Genomic DNA, 18,801 nt, shown 5'->3' with positions numbered 1-18,801 from the left:
ATAAAAATAGAACTGCTGAATTTGTCAATCATTTTAATAACATCTTGTTGTTTTTAAGATAATGGTCAGCAATGAGGTACAATTATCAGTATTGTGTTAAATGGTTAGTCGTGGTGAGACAGTACCTGTAACTGAGCTGTTCTCAACCTTTTCAGCTGTGTGAAACCCAGATTTGGGAAGCAAAAAAAAAAAAAAAACTAAAGCAGAGCCTTCTAACACTCATAGTGTGCAGGGACAAAATAGTGAGCATGGGCAGCATTTGAGAAATTTACTAAATGTTTGCATTAATTTAATTACACGTGCACTCCTCTCAAGGTCCCTAGGCCTGTGTTGAGATCCATATACACTTACAGTAAAAATGAAAGCGAAAACATTTACAGGTTTGATTCACTTTTGTACCAATTTCCCTCCACAGAATAAAGCAGGATTTAGTATTTACAAAGCTTTAAGTTTTCCTGAATGGTCTAAAAAGGAGAAGACAAATGTCAAAATGACACTGGGGAGATGTCAAACTTTGGTTCAGGAGATTAGTTGTTGTGCAAACACTTAGAGGAACTATCAAATGTTTTGTCCCCTGATCAGCTGAGCTTGTCTTACTCACTGCCTCTGGGAGCAGCTAAGCATTTCCAAACTGATTAGAGTATCACCATGGCATGCAGGGGTTAGGACAGTCACGGATATACGACTCAAGTCTGCCTTCAGACACTTGCATCAGTGTTGTGTATGTGGTCAACTGAAAAAGGCAAAAGCAGGAAAGGAGAAAAAAAAACATTATTTACACTGAAATAATCGAAATAGCTTTGAATTTATAAATGCAGATTGTTGTGAAAAGGCTCACCTTGTTTAACACCGGTTTGGTAGACAGCACATTGTACATGGTCTTTAGAGAGATGTTCTAAACAGGGTGACAGGTCAAAGGTGTCTCAGCACTTTGATAGAACAGGAGTGTAACATTTGTACTTCAGACCTAAAATCACATGACTGGGACCACTCCACTACATCTGCAAACATTTACATCCTCAAATCAGAGACAGACAGTTGTCCAGTTCTGCAGAGGAAGTGGGTGCCATCAGTACTCACCTTCTGTGTGGTCTGGTTCATACACTTCATGGCTGGAGTTCTGCGATCGTCCAGGAAAAAAGGCTCCTCCCAGTGGTCATAGTTTGTCTCCAGGACATACCACCGGCCCAGCTTCAGGTCAATCCTGAAATATAGTAGTTAAAAACCTCAGCATGTGACTTGCAGCCATACTTCATGACTGCTTTGTGTAATAGAGTTAAATCAGGTGATCTGAAACCAAAGCTGTCATCAGTTCCTATTTGAGCAAATGGTTAGTGTTTCACAAGACAAACATGAGGCAAGCTGCATCATTTTGACCTTTGAGCGACTACTTCCACCCTTACATTTCATTGTAGCTTAGTAGGTTATATTGTTTTATGTTGTTGCCTATGACTCTCTTATGTAGAAGTCAGTCTTGATGGTGATATAGCACATGGCATTTAACAGGCAAAGCAATTACAAAATCAATTCTGTGTCCTAGAATGCAAATATTGTTTATTGTTGACACTAAATGCTCCAGTACTTACTCTAACAAATCAATGCTGAGCAGTCTGGAGCGGGTGATGATGCAGCCTTGGCCTGTCTGGTTTCCCCCCAGGATGAAGTAGGCTGGAGCGAGCAGCTTCGTCTGAGCCAGGCGCTTTTTGGCCTCCTCGTAGCTGATGACAGTGAGATAATGAGATTATTAAATTAGATTTGGGACTATTCATTCATATCTTGGACTGCACTGTATTTCTTTTCTCATGTTTAATTTGAGCTTATTTTTTTATTTTACCCCTCAAAAATCCTTCTTTATTTATGTATTTTTATATTGCACTGTGATTCTTTATGTTAAGCACTTGAATGCCTTGAGCTGCACAAATAAGCTTGCCTTGAGATTGATTTCAGCATTTTATGTTTCAAGATTCTAAAGGTAGATTTTAAAAAAAATTAAAAAATTGCAAGGCTTTTTCCTTAATCTTTTGAAACCTGAATTCTGCACATCAGCTTGTTCTCTTATACTGGTGTACCTCAGCATTTAACAGCACATTACTGCCACCAGACATTGATATGCATCACTGTCCTCGAAAATAGTGTGCGTCACATCATCACTGTGCTTCAGCTGTGCATGCAGATAGAACACAAGATGCAAATAACAGAAGGACCAGTGCCACTAATGGTAAAACCAACAGTGTACCTCTACATAACAAAGAGGAAAAAAATACCTGTTAGCGGTTTCTAGTACAGAGCGAGTGAGAAAGCTCATCCACATCCCATCTCTCTTCCCCAGGATCCACTCCATGATTCCTGCATGTGGACAAATTGAGAAGATCACTCATTAATCATGAAACATACTACAGACCTTCTCTCTAATGCCTGTATAATCAGAGTAAAGCTAAACAGTTTCACTCACCAACGTATCCTCCATCTAGACTGAAGCGTTCGTTCATAGTCAGAGTGAAAACGTGCTGAGAGGAAAAAGAGAAAATTCTCTTACATATGTCTTACATACAGAATTCTGGAAGAGGTTATACACAATTCAACAGCTGTCATGTGACGGTGAATTAGGTTTTATGCTGTTTGAATCGTCAGTAATGATACTAAACGACTTACAGGCTTGATGCCGGTCAGCATGCCAACATATCCAGCAAAGTTTGTGGACTTGAAGACAGTCTGGTTATTTCTCTTGAAGTCGAGGTTGACCACTAGAGGCTTCAGCTTCTCACTAATGATCCATGACTTGTTTTTCACATCCCAGCTGTGAAGACAGAACAACCTCAGCTCATGAGATGTTGTTTTACTAGATCTAATTCAAGACCATCAAGCTTGAAAATGGTGATATTCTTACCCCAAAAATAATCCAAAATCCAGATTTCTGCCATGAACGAGGTTACCTGTAAGAGTGCAAAGCCAAAAACATTTCAGGACTGATTTATGAATTTAAGTTAATTAATCAACCTGATTCTGGACGATGACCCACCTTTACTATCTTCTGCAACTACTGACGTGCACACAGTGAACACCTCATAGAAGATGTTGAACAAAACAACTTCACCTAGATTATAAAAGTGAAAAAAAAATCAATTGAGGGGACTTTTTTTTTTTTTTTAAACTAACAATTACTAAATGGAGAGTTAAAAACATTTGTGTTTTCTTACCAAGAGGAATCCCTGAAGCTGTGGCAATTCCTTTGATTTCCTCACTGAAAGGATCTGGGAGTGTGTCCACCATCAAAGGCTACCGAAAAGTATAGAAGCAGTGGAAGAAGTGCAGTCAGAAAAGCTTTCAAAACAATCTTCAAATATAATACAAATTCAAAGGAAAACGGTTCAGAGGAGAAATGTCACTCACCAGTGTAATGTCAACAAGCTCTATCAGCGTTCCACTGGGCACAAAAGCATTAGCCAAGTCTTTGATGGCCTGAATCATGCTGGCCAACTTAAAAGAAAAATATCATGAGTAAAAAAAGTTGAGATTTTTGTAAGACTCAGAGCATATTATTTTGAGGAACAGTGCTCTCACATCTGTTTTTTTGTCGTTGATCAGAGTCGTCCATCTCTTGCTGGGTGGTAAGTCGAGGTCCACTGTGTACCAGCTGACAGCTCCTCTGAACCTGATTGGAAATGAAAAAGCTGTAAAACTACCACAGCATAATTACACAAATGAACAGCCCTATTCACAACATCACTGATTATTTTTATTTATCTGTTCTGAATTAATTCGAAGTTTCATAACTCCGGATTTAAAAATCCAGCAGCTGAGGCCGTGCAGGATAATTTTACCTGATCAGTAAATCACTGATCTAGTATATAAGGTGACTAATAAAGTGACTCATTTACTAGTTAAATTAATTGTCAACAATGATTTTAGAACTAAAATCATCCATCGTGCTAAAGTCCCACATATTTACGGATTCCAGCCTCACAGACTCATGCTTTCCTCGGTTTTATATCATTGTAAATTTTTTAATTACAGTAAATCTTTGTGTTTTTGACAAATGTACAAACAAAACAATCTGAAGATGTCACCATTTATGGCTGTATACACTGCAGCTGACCTACTGACCTAATCAATGTAAATAATTAACTATGATTTCATGTCTCATATGGATCAGCTGTTATGTAAAGTTTTTCAGTTGTGAATATCCTATCACATCTAGGTCATTACATTGCTGTGTAATCTATAATAGATAGGTAATACATGTAAGGTAAACAACTACCAGTATTGACCTTTAACTATTTCAAATCTGACTGTGGCTGACCACAGTCAGTATAAGTTAAATGCTTTAATAAACCAGTGTAAAAAGTGTATCTTTAAATGAAAAAAAAAACATAAATAAAAAAGCCAGACAAAACACTACAGAAAGGCTCCCACAAAATATATTCATTAACATCCTATGCCTCTCACATAGACCACTATGGCCAGGATAGATTTTCTGTTGCTTGTCTGATCAGTTTCTCCTCCACTGTTCAAGTTCCAACTGAGATATCATGAGGTATATTTTCTAAGACTTTGGAAAGCTCCTCCAGACCCACAGAAAACACTAAATGTTTTCACAAACTAAGCTGTACTCCATTTGACAAATAAAGGGATGTGTAAAATCAGTGTCCCATTAAAATATTATCATCAGTTGATGAATCCTGTCTAAATACAAATTTTCTTTCCTTTATTTTGTGGCTGCAGCATAGGTTACTCTCTGTTTGATTTCTAAAATAAACAGCAGCAAAACAGAAAAACAAAGTAAATTAATCAATCAGTTGATTGACAGAAACATAATAAGTACATTTACTCAAGTCCTGTATTAAAGCACAATTTCAAAGTACTTTACATAAGTGTTTCTACTTTGATCTGCTCCATACTTGCATCACTACTGTACTGCTACTTTTACTCAAGTAAAAGTAGTATTTCTTCCTCCTCTGCTAACCAAACACAGCATGTAGAAACTACAACTTGAGTAGATGTTCTCATTCACGAGAAGCAAGTTGAGGCAGCACAGCTCGGGTGTGAGGCACAGGCGTTACAAAACACTTCAGTGACTTAACACAACAGGGAGTTTGTTGGAAGTGTTTGTTGTTGTGACAACAATTTCAGACCAGTGTTACTTACGTGGGGCCGTTTGGTGGGTACATTTCTGAGCGGCACTCTTCTGTATACTGCAAATAAAAGAAAAATATAAGCAGCAAATCACAGGTTTGAAGGTGCTTATGTGACTTCAGAGTAAAAACATCAATACAGTTGAATGCAGTTAAACAACACACTCAGTCTTTGTCATCTTTAGGCGTTAAACAGCACGATAATCACGCACAAATGTCGCTTACCGGCGGTATGAACTGTGTCGATGTGACAGAGAATAAAGCCGCTAAAATAAGAAAAACACAGTGACCCATTTTCATTAGATTCCACCCAAACTGTTGTCTGTTCAGCGTCGGTTTCTTTATTCATTACATGATGTTTACCCCGTGACTGTGAGCTGACTTCCGTGTAACAGAGGGGAAACCGGAAGCCCTTCGAGGGAAACAAAACACATTTGCACAAATAAAACAGAAACAAATCAGATGCTTTTGCCTTTTTTTTATAACATTCTGAACTATCTCGTTTTTTGTTTGCTATAAAAGCGGAAGCCTCGTACAAAATAATTAAAAGAGTGATATACAACACCCCTCGAACCAGATCGCAAAGGCCAGTTGGTTGGTTCCATACGGAAGTGAAAAATACCACGGGTAGTAAGGTTGATTGCATTTATTTCCTCATGCGACATCTGCTTTATCTATTTAAAGAGCGTTTACAGATTTTTGTTTTGCTTCACTGAGCAACTTTACATTTGGTCTAATAATGTGTTAATAATGCACAGTGGTAGAAAGTGACTGAGAACATTTACATAAGTACTGCGCGCGCACACACGCACACGCACTTTTGGCTATGCAGTAAGTACAGTAAGCATAGCCAAAAGTATGTAGACAACTGAGTTATTAGTTTTCCCACTTTCTCATTTGTGTAAATTATGGATTTTTTCTTTTTTTTACCGGTGACATTTATCTTCATTGCATGAACTCATGGCAAACTGCACCATATACCATCAAACAGTTTAGTCATAGTATAAATAAATGATACATTATGACCTTTCATAAAAGATCAATTAAATGTCAGTACTGGTAGTTGTTTACATTACAAGTACTACCTTCGCAGTTCTAGATCAAATTGATAATTAACCATCAAAGTGAAATGACAGTTAATTATTTACAGTATAGAAGCCAATGGGTCACATGAAGTGTATAAATGTCACCACAAAGGTAAGTCAAACTGGCTGCAGGAAAAAAAAAATCAGCAAAAATGAATTGACCATGTAATGTTTATTAAAAATATAAAATGAAACAAAAAGTACATCTAACGTTAGATTAAAAGGCCAAATGACGACATTTACAAAGACATGGCAGCAATCTACAAAGTTGAGTCTTCATTTGCAGTACCTGTCTGCTTTCATTTTGCTTCTCCTGTAATGAAAAAAAATATTTTATCACTTAAATGTCTTTGCCTAAAATCAAATGACTGAATTCAAAATCCACCACAAACAAATGTATATTTATTTTCTTGACAAATAAATTTTACTGTATCAGCGTACAATAAATAAATCAAAAGCCACACTTCAGAAGTATTTAGTTGTAAAGATGATCCTTCTATTGTGTTTTTTTTATGAACACACATTTAAGAAAAAAAATGCCAAAACACTGCACATCAAGAACAGGTGAAAAGTGCAACCTCTCTCACATTTTATGAAGTTTACAATGTGTTTGGATTTTGAACATGCCAACCTTTTAATTGGCTTAGTATTATGTCGTGTGTGGATTTACAGACAGTCTTTGATGCATTTCAAATTTAGCACAAATTTAAGTGTTTTTTTTTTTTTTCAAATGAAAACACTCCACTGAGTTTCAATTCATTAATCTCTTGTATAAATTTTCTTTTGAGAGAAACAAACATTTCAGGGACAGTGATTATGAAACATCACTACAACAAGTGTTTGACAATAAATACATAATGAACTTATTTTCCCACCTGTCAAGCAAAGCTTCATGAAACTTCCCGTCCACTCTGGCTTTCTTTAACGTGGAAGTGCCTTCCTCATTAACCCTGAGCCGGCGATCCTGAAAACTCTGAAACTTCTTTCTGTAATTCACATGGTAACATTAATAAGACAATTACAAAAGGTTGTGCAAAAGAAAATGACTCACCACCACAACCACACACACTAACACAGAATTAAAATTACAGAATTACAGAAACATAACTTATCCTTTTCTTTTGAGAACTGACACCAAGGCTCTAAGCTGCTAAATCTTAAAAAAATCCAGATAATGAGCCCAAGTATTAACTAAAGCAGAGTATTTAAATGTTGACAGTGGCTGCCAAATGGCAACAGGCTGAGTGGCTAAGCCTACTAGCTGCCACAAATCAACACGTACTATTATTTAAATATTCAGCTAAGGCTGGAAGTTTTTCTAGGGATAACAGTTGAAACCACTAATTAAGGGAGAAAATGAAACACAATTTCAGCCTGAATTTATCTAAATAAGCTCTGATACTGCTGTATAAAGGTAACAGTGCACTGCCATACACTGTGAGGACTTCACTCTGCTTCATGAATATTTTCCCTTAAAAATGTGCATGTTATTTCAGTGCAAATTGCCATAACACTTAATATAATATCTTGCTCAACAGTGCTATAAACAACCAAGACATCTTGTCGGGAACTTCTTTGATATTTAGTTTTTCTTTGCTTTGTCTGTGTTTTATGATTCGCAAGCTGCACTCCATCCTGAAAGGCATTTCAGACGCTAATAACTACATCAAGACACAGGCTCAAGGGCAGCCATTATCAACATGTCAACGTGACGAGTCCATTTCCCCAGCATTCATCTAAAACAAATAATAGAGTGGGAACACGAGCCAAAGCATGCCAAGCAAAAAACAGCTTCAGACATATTGCCTGGAACTTAATAGGCCTTGGACGGGTCGTATATAAAACACTCGCAGCATGGAAAGCTAAAATGTGGTGTTGCCTGCTTTCTCATCCCAGTCTAACAGCAGACCATCAATTGCATCTTTAAGGCGCGGGACTGATGAGGTGGTAGCTTAAAGGCGTGATCTCACATCCAGAGATGTGATTTTGTTGTCAAAATCTTGTCAGTGCAGACTGACACAATGTGAGGATAATGGGAAGGAAATCATGGTTGTTTTCCTCGGTCAGAATAAAGTGCTTTTGGATTTATTTCAGAGGGTGCTGCTAAAACTGTAAAATGTTAAAATGTTGTGAAACACAAATATGATTACTGATGTTGTGACATTGTTTTATTATAAGAATTTGTGGTGACATTATTCGGCCACTCACAAGAAAAAAAAAAAGCAAAGATTAGACATAAGTCTGAAAAATTTACCTAATACTTTGTAGGAAAAATATGTTTTTTGCAGCTTTCCTGTCCTGCTATCCATTTTGCAACCCCTCATATTCATCTGTGTATTTAACATACATTAATACTAAGCAGCCTGCCCCCCTAACAATGCCCTAATTTGAAAGTACTTGGGTGAAATAACTTCACCTTGACCCCACTCTGGATAAGTGGCATAAAATGGATGGATGGGTGGATGGACTTCTGATCTTAAATTGCTCATTAAATGCAAAAAGGTCTACTGAACCTAGCATATAACAGTTAATTTGAAAGTTTAATGCTGAGAGAATCCAACATGGGTTTCCCTCATTTGTTTTTGACTGGGCTGCTTGTGTAAAAAGTCAGCACTAAAGTCATACACAGTGGAGGTTACGTACACATAATTGATCTCACAGGACTTCACGTTGCCCCTGTCCTCATCTGCAATGTCATCTTTACGCTTGACCTCTCGTTCCACACTTGATCTGATCTGTTCATCATTCAGGAGGAAAAAAAAACAAAGTGAGAGAAGTTGTGCATTAAATATCAATTTCTTGAACCTCCTGAAATGAGGTCACAAACATTTTCCCCCTTCCATCTCAACAGTCAGGTCCTCACAGAGACTGCATGCTTAAAATGAAAGGATTAACACGTAACCCTGTGGAAGAACACAATTTACACATCACCTTCACCATCTCGCCATCCCCTGCTGCCTTGCTCTTGGCCACGATGTCCCCACTGTCACTGTAGGAGATGAAACAGCTATTTGCTGCCAGGAGAGCCATTTTGCCCTGAGGCAGAACAGAGAGAAAACAGAGGAGAAGGTAGTAGATTAGATAGAACTGCAGTGGGATTGGTTGTTGTGACAGAAAGGTTGCCTGATTTTTGATGTAAAAGAGTCTCAAGGTTGTGCCGGGCAGGTCGTTTATAGGTTCAACAAAGCATCAAGGCGAGCAACGTGCCACAGTGATAAAGTAGATGCATTCTGCATAATGAATTAGTTGTTAAATAAAAAAAAAGGGTCCCATTTTCACATGAGATGCCACAACTGCAAAAATGTTGTACAGCTCTGCAATGTGAGTAAGTATATTGAGAACTACTGACAACTAAAGTCATATTTCAAAGATTTGCCCAATAAATGTTGATTCTGATTCTATTTTTACAGCTACTAATTTAACTAACACAAACTTTAATGACTAAAAAAAATCTATCTGTACTTTTTCAAAACTAATCAAAATATCCCTTAAGACTAACAAAGCCTCGCAGTGAAGAGTTGCACTCAAGTGGAAACACAATGCCACAGGGTCTATTAAGCTATTTATGGGCAGTCACTGTAATCACGAAGGCAATTAAAAACAAAACAGCACAAGTCACAGGACTAGGATGGAACAGGAAAAAATAAATAATCAGGTAAGATGGGGAAAAAATTACTCAGGTGGCCTACATAGATTAGCTGGGCCAAAATTAGGAGAAGAAACATTTGAAGATTTACTCACATCCTGGAAAACTGGTTCCCATTGTTCCCTGGAGCCGATGGCATCTGAGCGCCCCACCACCAAACCCTCAGAGTTGATTCCCAGGTACTTGCCATATCCAGACTTCAAGGCTATTCTACAACAGCATTAAAAAAAAAATCACAAAATGAAATACTTACTTGCCTTTTCAATATCTAAAAATCAGACAACATAAGGAATGCTTATCTAATGTTCAAAACATTGTTAGTTTTTCCGAGAGAATGTTTTTCTTCATGACAAGAAAGGTGAAACTAGCATATGAGAAATAGGTCCACAACAGGCAGCACCTCTTCAAGGTGGGAGGTGGGGGGGCCCACAGGAGCGTAAATTACATTTGCACAACAAGACAATATAAACAGATCCTTCATATAAAATTCAGAAGTAGGGTAATAAATCTGAGGGTGAAAGATTATCTATGGACGTAAATACAATGTGCAGTTGGTCTTTGTGTACTCACCGTGTGTCTGACACCTTGATGGCAGTAAACTGCTCTGGAGGGTCTGGTCCTTCATCATCTGAAACATATAAAAAATGTTTACCTTCTTATGGTTGTTAACATTGCTTTTCAAATTGCCATATACAGTGTCATATTTTTCTATCATTTTGGACTGTTTTCAGATTTAATCTCAATTTATTTTATCCATATTGTTGATTTCAGACCTTCTTAATTCTGGTTTTAGGCCACATTATTGTTTTTTCTTATTCATTAGTTGCAGTTTTTAAGTTTAATATTTGTCTAAATGTTTGATTTTTTTGCCTAAAGCCGTTATTGTCCTGTGTTCACAGGGCGCCGCAGCTAAAGAGAGTGAACTGCTCTGTATAAATAATGGCTGAATGAATGAATAATTAGACTGCTGTCTACCTGTTAAAAAACAAAAAATCTTGCAGCGAGCTAACAGCTAAGTTAAAAAATTCTACGATGCAAGATATTTGACCTGTAACCAAATGCTGGACTGGAAAAGGCTTTTGCCGCACAAAAAGAATAATGTAGGGTTTAGTTAACTGCTGTGCAACTATCTCAGTATTGACATGTATAATTTCTTTGCACGCCAAGGTTATCCTTAAGTCCCGTTTCATGTTTTACTTATGCATTCTTGTAATTAATAATGCAAACCCATTTGGCTACGTAGTGCTGTGCTGATCTGGGTCCAGTTCACCAGCATTGAGACATTTGGAGTATGATACGGAGGGAACTGCTGTGTTACATTTAAATGCTTTATTTTATGCTGAGGTGTCCTTGTGATTTCATAAAACTGTGGCCTGCCTGTGATTAGGCCACTCCCTGACCTTTTACAATAAATCAGAGCTTTGTGCAATTTGCAGTGCGTCATCCAGGCATCTGGTCAGGGATGAGCAGAGTCTGCTTGACATTAACGAAGGAAGCATTAATAAAGCAGAGGTAAAATGTGACATAAGCTGATTTTTCAAAAGGCTGATTATCTTTGGAATATGTCAGACTGTGACCCTCTGAGGTGAACATCAGCATGTTTCCTCCGACCTGCAGGTGAATGTGAACATTTTTCCACCTTTCTAAAAAGGCTGTATCATCCACAGTGTGCCATCGCTGCAGAAAATCCAGTAAAGAGGGGAAAATCTCTAATCTCTCTTTCTATACTGCTGGCTTGCATCCTCTTTCATCTCTTAGAAATGAGCTTATGTGCATGCAGAGGATGAGGACCCACTAAGGGAATTGGGATGTTTCAATCTCCCAACCATTTTTCACTGTTTCTCATAAAACGTGGGATGAATTAATTGTTAGTAGTGTCTTTTTCCGGGCAGACTGTAGCAATGAGCACCACTCCCTAAGAAGTGCCTGGAGGCAGAAGTGAGTGAGAACTCATAGTTAGCTCTGTCCTTCCCCTCAACTCAACCCCTGTTCAGCCTTTTCAGTCTGGTGTCTGGATTTACTACTTAAACACTTACTGCTTTGTGGACTGAAGTCAACCCCCCCCCCCCCCCCTCTTCCCCCAATGCCTGGAGCCTACAATAAATGTAACCTCAAAATTGAGTTTTAAGTTCATGTTTGTACAACTGTGGGATAAGTGAACAGCTGTAAAATCTTTCTTTTAATTCAAGATGCAGATAAAACTAAATGCAAAACAGCTTATCCATCCTACATCAAACAAGATGATATTTTTAAATTACAATACACAAAAACACACACACACATATATATTTGTACAAAACTGGAAAGTGATATACAACAACATTGAGTTATTGCCCAGGCACAATGGGGGGTCAGAGGATTATTCCATGTTCTACCACATTACACTACATAATCGGGAAAATTCTACAGAAATGTGCCATTTTTGCCCTTAATCTAAGTTAAGCCTATAATTTGAAATGTGCAATGAGAATTATCAAAAAACCCAAAAAAGCAACCTAAATCAGTAGGAAGTCTAGGCATCACACAACTAGTAGAAAAGGAACATAAGTGGGGACATTAGTGCAAAATGTTCTCATATACAGCTCAGAAATATATATTTCATAGTTGAAAAGTGATTATACAGTGTGTTAAGTCAAATTTTCTCCTCTGAAAAATAACTTGGTCAAATTTTGAAGTCACCGCAGCGTCTACTCACCTTTGTGTGGTGCACCAAGTGTGAAAAGTCCAGTATCCAGGGCATGGATGTAAGCGTTGTTCTGCATCTCTATGGCAACCGTTCCGGTAATTTCCCCGAAGTTGCTGATGGACCACCACCCACCTAGTGAGCAGACGCATGGCATCAGTGTTTGCTTTAAAGCCACAGCAACATCCAGATGCAATCTCTCCTTAGAGGACAATTTTTGAAGTAAACTGCACTCATATAAAACGCTGCACTCATACAAACCCACTGACAAACTACAAGTTTGTCAGTGGGTTTACAAGTTACGGGAAGTTGCTGCATCAATCAGAATCATTTAGTGATCAATCAGTGATCCAAATATAAATGCAGTGGTTGCCCTAAAGCATTAAAACAAAACCTGAAAGTGTAGTCTGCTATCACACTAACATCAAATACATTTAATTTATTAATGTTTAAGTGAAAGACTTGCTTGCATCAATTATGTTGGTAAGACCAGATGTAAATCAGGAATATATTTGTAAATACTGTAGTTTACTACTGTCTGTAACTTGCCCGTTACAGACAGTGGGGTCCTAATGTCTGAGACAACTTTCCCATTGAAGTTAAGCTTCAATGGGACAATCAAAATTGTCTTAAAGTGCTTTAAAGAAACCCAAAACCTGACCCCAGAGCAAGAGCTTAAGGTGACAGTGGCAAGGAGAAACTCTTGCGCAGAACCTGGCTCATATCAGGAGACCCTCCTGCCGATGGCTGGGCTGGGTGAAAGGAGGAAAATGTGGGACAGCTGGGAATGGAGGAGTGGAGGAGAAGGAGAAACACATTAGTAGATATACATACCTATTATATCAAGTTTTTCTTCTTCATCTGTCGCTTTTCTCTTCTTATCTTTGTGCTTCTTCTTCCTGTGAAAAAAAAATACTATTAAAAATTACTTATATACATATATATGTGTGCGTGTGTGTTTGTAATTACGTGACTAAATGTTGAATCACACAGTTAGACCTTGCAAAACATAACCAAACATTTGGAGTCTTAAGCCGGCTAGTTTACTTCTTGAAAAGTGAATACATTTTCCTTGAAATGCAACTACAAGGCTCTTAAAATCGATTACAAACTGTTGAGTTACCATTTAGTTTTCAATATGAATGAATATTCTCAGACAAGAGCTGCAGAAACTTCAATAAGCACCAATTCTGATGACTTTTAATACATTTTGCAGTGCTCTGACATAAATTCAAAACAAGATGCTTTTTTGCTGAGTAACATCAAAATGCCCCATAGCAACAAAGTGAATGATGTTTTAGACACATACATTTATTTGCAAATTATTACGAGTAAACATGTGCAGAAACGCCTGAAAACAAAAGAGTATACTGGGCTACAGTTTTTATATTTCTGTTCCACACGTTATAACTTTCTTGCTATAAATTTTCTTGTCAGTTATTTCTCTGAGCAGTTTCTTGGACCTCATGATGTGCTGGTTTCATCTGCCATGTAAAGCAACAGTGTTTTCTTCTTCTTCTAGTAGTAGCAGTAGTATTTGTTGTTGTCGTACATACTATTAATGTTTTCTGAAAAATACTTTGTATGGTTAAATATTTTAGCCTTAGATATATAATCTAAAGCTGCTTTTAAAGTTACTTTTAGACAATGTACCGTTTCCTTGTTCAAAACTGAAAGATGGTTCATTTGTTAGCTATTAGCATTAGCAGCTAAGAAAGGTGCTAATGTGTTGGCTAGCCTCAAACAACCGACTGAGCTTAACATTCTGCGAAGGGCAACAGACTGTTAATAGTTGGTAAAAAGTTAAAAAGGACTAATCACTAAATTAAGAATTGACACTGAGCAGTAGAGAAGCCTTCAACGTAACGTCCTCGCTTTTAGCCTCTGCTACTGTAGCTTAAGTTACCACAGGTTGCAAAGATCCACTTACTTATCCGTTAATTATGCTGCAGGCGAAAGCGATGAGTGGTGCTGAAGTGAGAGCAGAACTTACCCTTTGTTAAGACCTTTCAAAACCAGTTTGGTTGATTTTACATGTGAGTATTCAGCCATTTCTTCACCTAAGGTAGCGGTTAGCACGGTTAGTAAACACTCGCTAAGTATCGAGTACGGCGGCCGCAGAGGAACATTCAGCGTCGTATCGCCACATCTCATCCAACCAGTCAGCATAGGCATGCAACCTAAATCAAATCTACCCAACTACCTACAGAGGATGTCAGCTGGTTAGGACGCTGAAATATCTTACATTACACATTGCACAATACATTTTGTGCTACAGACAGAGGTGGAATGAGTACTCAGATCATATACTTAAGTAAAAGTGCATTCAAAATTGTATTTAGGTGGAAGAAATCTTATCAGCAAGATATACTTAAAGCATTAAAAGTATTTGCATTAAAAGTATTTGCTTGTCCATGATTACCACATTTATCTCCCTAAGTATATAAATTGCTTCTTTGCTGGGTTTGAACTTAGTTTGGTGAGGCCAAATTAACCAGTGAACAGAGGAGAGTGAAAAACCAGTGAAAGTGGATGGGAGGTAGGTCCTAATTAGATATTCACACCCATACATTTTTTTTCCCACAGGTATTGATAGTTTGTGCTAACCTGTACCTTTGTGTGAGTTTTTCAGGGAGTTTTTCCATACTACACAGTAAAGTTAACTACAAGAGAATAATCCGTTTTCATTCAACATCATCTGCATAACACTGAATACATTTCTGGCCTTCCTTCATACATCAGATTTAATCATAGCAGATCATAAATCATACAAGTCAGTTCCTTCTATATATATCAGGCTTCAGGTCAGGGTCTGAACGAGTGGCATTTGTCTCATCTTGCTTGTCCACACACACACACACACACACACACACACACACACACACACACACACACACACACACACACACACACACACACACACACACACAGATATACTAGAAATGTTAAATGTTCTCGGAGTCAGACCCCTGACACGCTTCCCCCAAATGCAAAAATAGTCACACCGGTCGACTTGTAAGGTAGGCCGGAGGGGATGACCCCAAGAACGGTGTTCTTATATAACTGTTTATGTTAATGTCGCCTCATTAAATAGGAATGGGCCAATCAGGAGCCTGTGACAGGAGGTAATAAATCATTTGTGAACACTGTCAAGGAGTAAAATAAATTAGACAGTGGCCCATGTTATCTGCCCAGTGCAGTAAAACTCATCTGGTAAGAACTCTATCATCCAACAGAAAAAAAAATTGTCCGGACTAGAGAAAAATTGATGAAGGCAGTCCAAAACCAGGCAGACAAAACATGTCTTAACTGATGCAGGACAGAAACTACAGTAATACCTCAGTGAGATTCCTGATGTTGCTGTGCATGAAGAAAAAAGTCTGAGTCAGAGTGTGGAAGATTAATCTGGTCAGAAAAGTCCCATAAGCTTTAGGGAAGTTAGCCAGTGGGGTTTTTTAGAAGTCTTGAATCAACAGTTTTCCACTCAACTGTGTTTGTACTCCTTCTGTCATTTGTCAAATTCAGTGATGCTTTGACAGCAATCCCTGTTGTTGATGGGATTAAACAGTCATAACTTGTACTGAGAGAGCTGAGTGGTTAAGCCCATAAGTACTTAAAAAGAGCTGAAGGAAGACAGTGTCAAGCAAAATGGTAACATACACAGTACCTGATACTTCAGGCCCTCGGTATAAAGCAACAGCAAAAAAGGCAAGCTATAGCAGCTCTCAACTTCACGATTATATATATATGTACACTACTTTCTAATGTAGAACCATTTACTGGGAGTTTTGGAACTGATGGTGGTGTCATGGTAGAGAAGGAAAAAGACCAGCCAGAGAGATTTTTCACAACCTGGTAAACTGAAGTTGTTCTTATTAATAGCTTAATAATGATTAGCGTTAGCAAATAATTTATTAACTATTTATAAAGAGGTTTGTTAAAACACACAAAGCTTTTATAAAGGGTAACGCCACAAAATCCCAAGCCCCACTACACTGAATGTATCAAGCTGTCAATATAACAGAGATCCAAGGATCTTATTGTTCAGGCTTTAAATGGCCAATAAAAGTGACACCCTGATTCAATTTCCAAGCGAAATAACATCTCAGTAAAATAATGTTTTGACAAGAATTGAAAAACAGCCATTACTTAGTCCTCCTGTCATATGTTATCACCTCACAGATCACAATGTCGACTTGATGGAGTGACTCAAAATCCTCCTCCCAAAATGTAGGATGATACACGTTACATGCAAATAATCTAACAGTACGACACCCCTTGCAGTCTAAATGTTAGATCTGTCATCTGGTGAAGGATGAGTTAATTCTGGAACGCTCCTATGTCCTTTGTGTCTTTCATGTCCTTGTTAAAGTGCTTTTTGTCTAACACATCTGCCTGCTCCATTAGCTGCCTTTCACCTGTGAAAAAGCCCATTTATCATCCTTATATATACTGTACAAAACCCACAACACAGCTGACAAGAAATTAACTCCTTCTTGTTGAGGTGAAATCTTCTTCTTGTTTGTTTTTGCATCAGTATAAAAAAGTTTTAGTTTTAGTTTAAGTTTTAGTTTTTTATTTGACGTTGCTGATTGAGTCTGTCTGTTGGTCTGACCATGCATGACTTTGGTTCTTGACAAAGACTGGATGGATTTCCATGAATCATTCATGACATTCATGGTCCCCAGAGGATGCATCCCAATTCATTTGGTGAATCTCTGACTTTTTCTGTAGTGTCACCACGAGGCTCTGATTTCGAGTGAGGAATCCTAATTATTGCATTTGAGAGCTTAAAAACTGATAATGATTGATCAGCTGATGTTACATAAGCACATAACATAAACATTTTTTACCAAGGATCTCTTACATTTCTTTGGTAAAGACATGCAAGCAAAGCATTTACTGAACAGGACATTTTACAGTTGAAAAAATAACTTCTTTATGCTAATCTAACTTAATAAATATTTTGTGTCAATCTAGTATGTCAACGTTATCACTCTGAGCATGTTAGCATGCTGATGTTAGCATTTTTCTCAAAAATATATAAAAGAGCATTAATAAAATTCAGTGTCAGGTAACTTCACATACACAAAAAGATAGTGGGTAGCTTTAAATGGTATCGCATCCAAAGTACAAAATAACTTTATGAAATGTAATATTAAATGGCTCCTACATGTTGCCATAAGTGTCTGATTTCAACTCCCTTCTCACACCTTCTCTAATTACCTCTCTTATAGGCTTGTTTGTTGCACCTCTGTCTTCTCTCCTCCTGTCCTTCTATTTTCATCCTTACTCTGAAAAAACTTTTATTTCTGAAGTCACTTCTGTCACCTCACCCCGGTCACCCCCGCCCCCTGACCCCCTCCTGTCCTACATCTGTCACATATAATCCTCCTCTGGGGATTTTAGTGATAGAAGGTTAAGTTGCTGACAGTGTGGAGCAGGTGTTTTCATAAGTGGCAGCGTGCTGTTACATTGCACTATGGCCGCACTCTCACTTTGTCAATGTCACCGCTCCTTCACGATGTGTTTCCTTGGCTTTCATGGTGTGTGTTTGTACAGGCTGCTGGAGTTTATGATGTGGATGACATCTGAGTGAAGGAGACAGATGAAGATGGATCAAGCACATAGCTCCATGCCCCGGGGCTTCCTAGTTAAAAATGGTGTAATGATGTAATTTCCTGAGAGTGACACTGGAGAGGAGACTGAGATGTTGGGCAGGTGGAGAATTTAAATGTATGGCCTATTTAAGCTATTTAGTCTATAATGTGTAGTTATTTTAACTCCATAATTCACTAAATTGATGACAATATTTTGGTGAGATGTGAAATAAATCACAGTACATAAAGGTCCATATAAGAGCTTGATGAATGACAGTTATTAAATCTTATTTATCATCCCTTAATGACAGCTTTTTAATAATATCATGAAGTTTTCAGCAATGAATTCAGGCTTCACTTGACTAAAATGACCTTGTCACACAGTAATTATGTGATAGAATATTGCATCTCAGCTTGTGATTGAACACAGAGTGAAAAGGAAGGCTCTTTGGAAGAGAAAGTGCCTGACATGCATATTTACTCCTGTATTATTAAATGAAGGGTGTAAAAACATTTATTAACAAAAGACACACAATTAAAAAGATTAACTTGAGAAGTGCAAGAGGAGCTATTTATCCTCGGATGAATAGAGTGCCTGCCTTAATACCTTTCATGGTGGACTGGACTGCAGTATTACTTGCCTTCATGGAGCTCT

The 18,801-nt window shown here is 37.8% G+C and overlaps 2 protein-coding genes across 2 annotated transcripts; both read right to left on the bottom strand.

The window, feature by feature from the left end:
* Window positions 1-16: 16 nt before the first annotated feature.
* asah1b (N-acylsphingosine amidohydrolase (acid ceramidase) 1b) lies at window positions 17-5,503 on the bottom strand. Its single transcript, XM_041036932.1, has 14 exons — window positions 5,358-5,503; window positions 5,146-5,192; window positions 3,562-3,652; window positions 3,391-3,477; window positions 3,198-3,276; window positions 3,020-3,094; window positions 2,888-2,933; window positions 2,653-2,797; window positions 2,453-2,507; window positions 2,265-2,346; window positions 1,587-1,718; window positions 1,081-1,204; window positions 839-895; window positions 17-733 (listed from the first exon to the last, which is right to left on the bottom strand). Exons 1-14 carry the CDS (start codon window positions 5,430-5,432, stop codon window positions 644-646), a joined length of 1,185 nt encoding a protein of 394 aa, XP_040892866.1. The 5' UTR covers window positions 5,433-5,503; the 3' UTR covers window positions 17-643.
* Window positions 5,504-6,370: 867 nt separating this feature from the next.
* frg1 (FSHD region gene 1) lies at window positions 6,371-14,674 on the bottom strand. Its single transcript, XM_041035245.1, has 9 exons — window positions 14,540-14,674; window positions 13,381-13,445; window positions 12,559-12,681; window positions 10,434-10,491; window positions 9,959-10,073; window positions 9,149-9,253; window positions 8,861-8,952; window positions 7,093-7,203; window positions 6,371-6,530 (listed from the first exon to the last, which is right to left on the bottom strand). The coding sequence occupies exons 1-9, from the start codon at window positions 14,596-14,598 to the stop codon at window positions 6,494-6,496; spliced, it is 765 nt and encodes a 254-aa protein (XP_040891179.1). The 5' UTR covers window positions 14,599-14,674; the 3' UTR covers window positions 6,371-6,493.
* Window positions 14,675-18,801: the final 4,127 nt, after the last annotated feature.

Source organism: Toxotes jaculatrix, chromosome 4 (assembly GCF_017976425.1).
Source record: "Toxotes jaculatrix isolate fToxJac2 chromosome 4, fToxJac2.pri, whole genome shotgun sequence".
NCBI lineage: Eukaryota > Metazoa > Chordata > Actinopteri > Toxotidae > Toxotes > Toxotes jaculatrix.
The sequence above is the reverse complement of the archived record's forward strand: the minus strand, read 5'-3'. Positions and strand labels throughout refer to the sequence as shown.

Bases quoted from the DNA above. Each gene is read 5' to 3' on its own strand.
- asah1b (XM_041036932.1), bottom strand. From the start codon at position 5,432: ATGAAAATGGGTCACTGTGTTTTTCTTATTTTAGCGGCTTTATTCTCT. The intron at 2,347-2,452 runs GTGAGTGAAACT...GTCCACATGCAG, and splicing joins TCTAGATGGAGGATACGTTG to GAATCATGGAGTGGATCCTG. The intron at 896-1,080 runs GTGAGTACTGAT...CACCCTGTTTAG, and splicing joins TGAACCAGACCACACAGAAG to AACATCTCTCTAAAGACCAT.
- frg1 (XM_041035245.1), bottom strand. From the start codon at position 14,598: ATGGCTGAATACTCACATGTAAAATCAACCAAACTGGTTTTGAAAGGT. The intron at 7,204-8,860 runs GTACGTAACCTC...TGTGAATTACAG, and splicing joins TCCTGTGAGATCAATTATGT to AAAGAAGTTTCAGAGTTTTC. The intron at 6,531-7,092 runs GTGGGAAAATAA...TTTTCATTACAG, and splicing joins CATGAAGCTTTGCTTGACAG to GAGAAGCAAAATGAAAGCAG.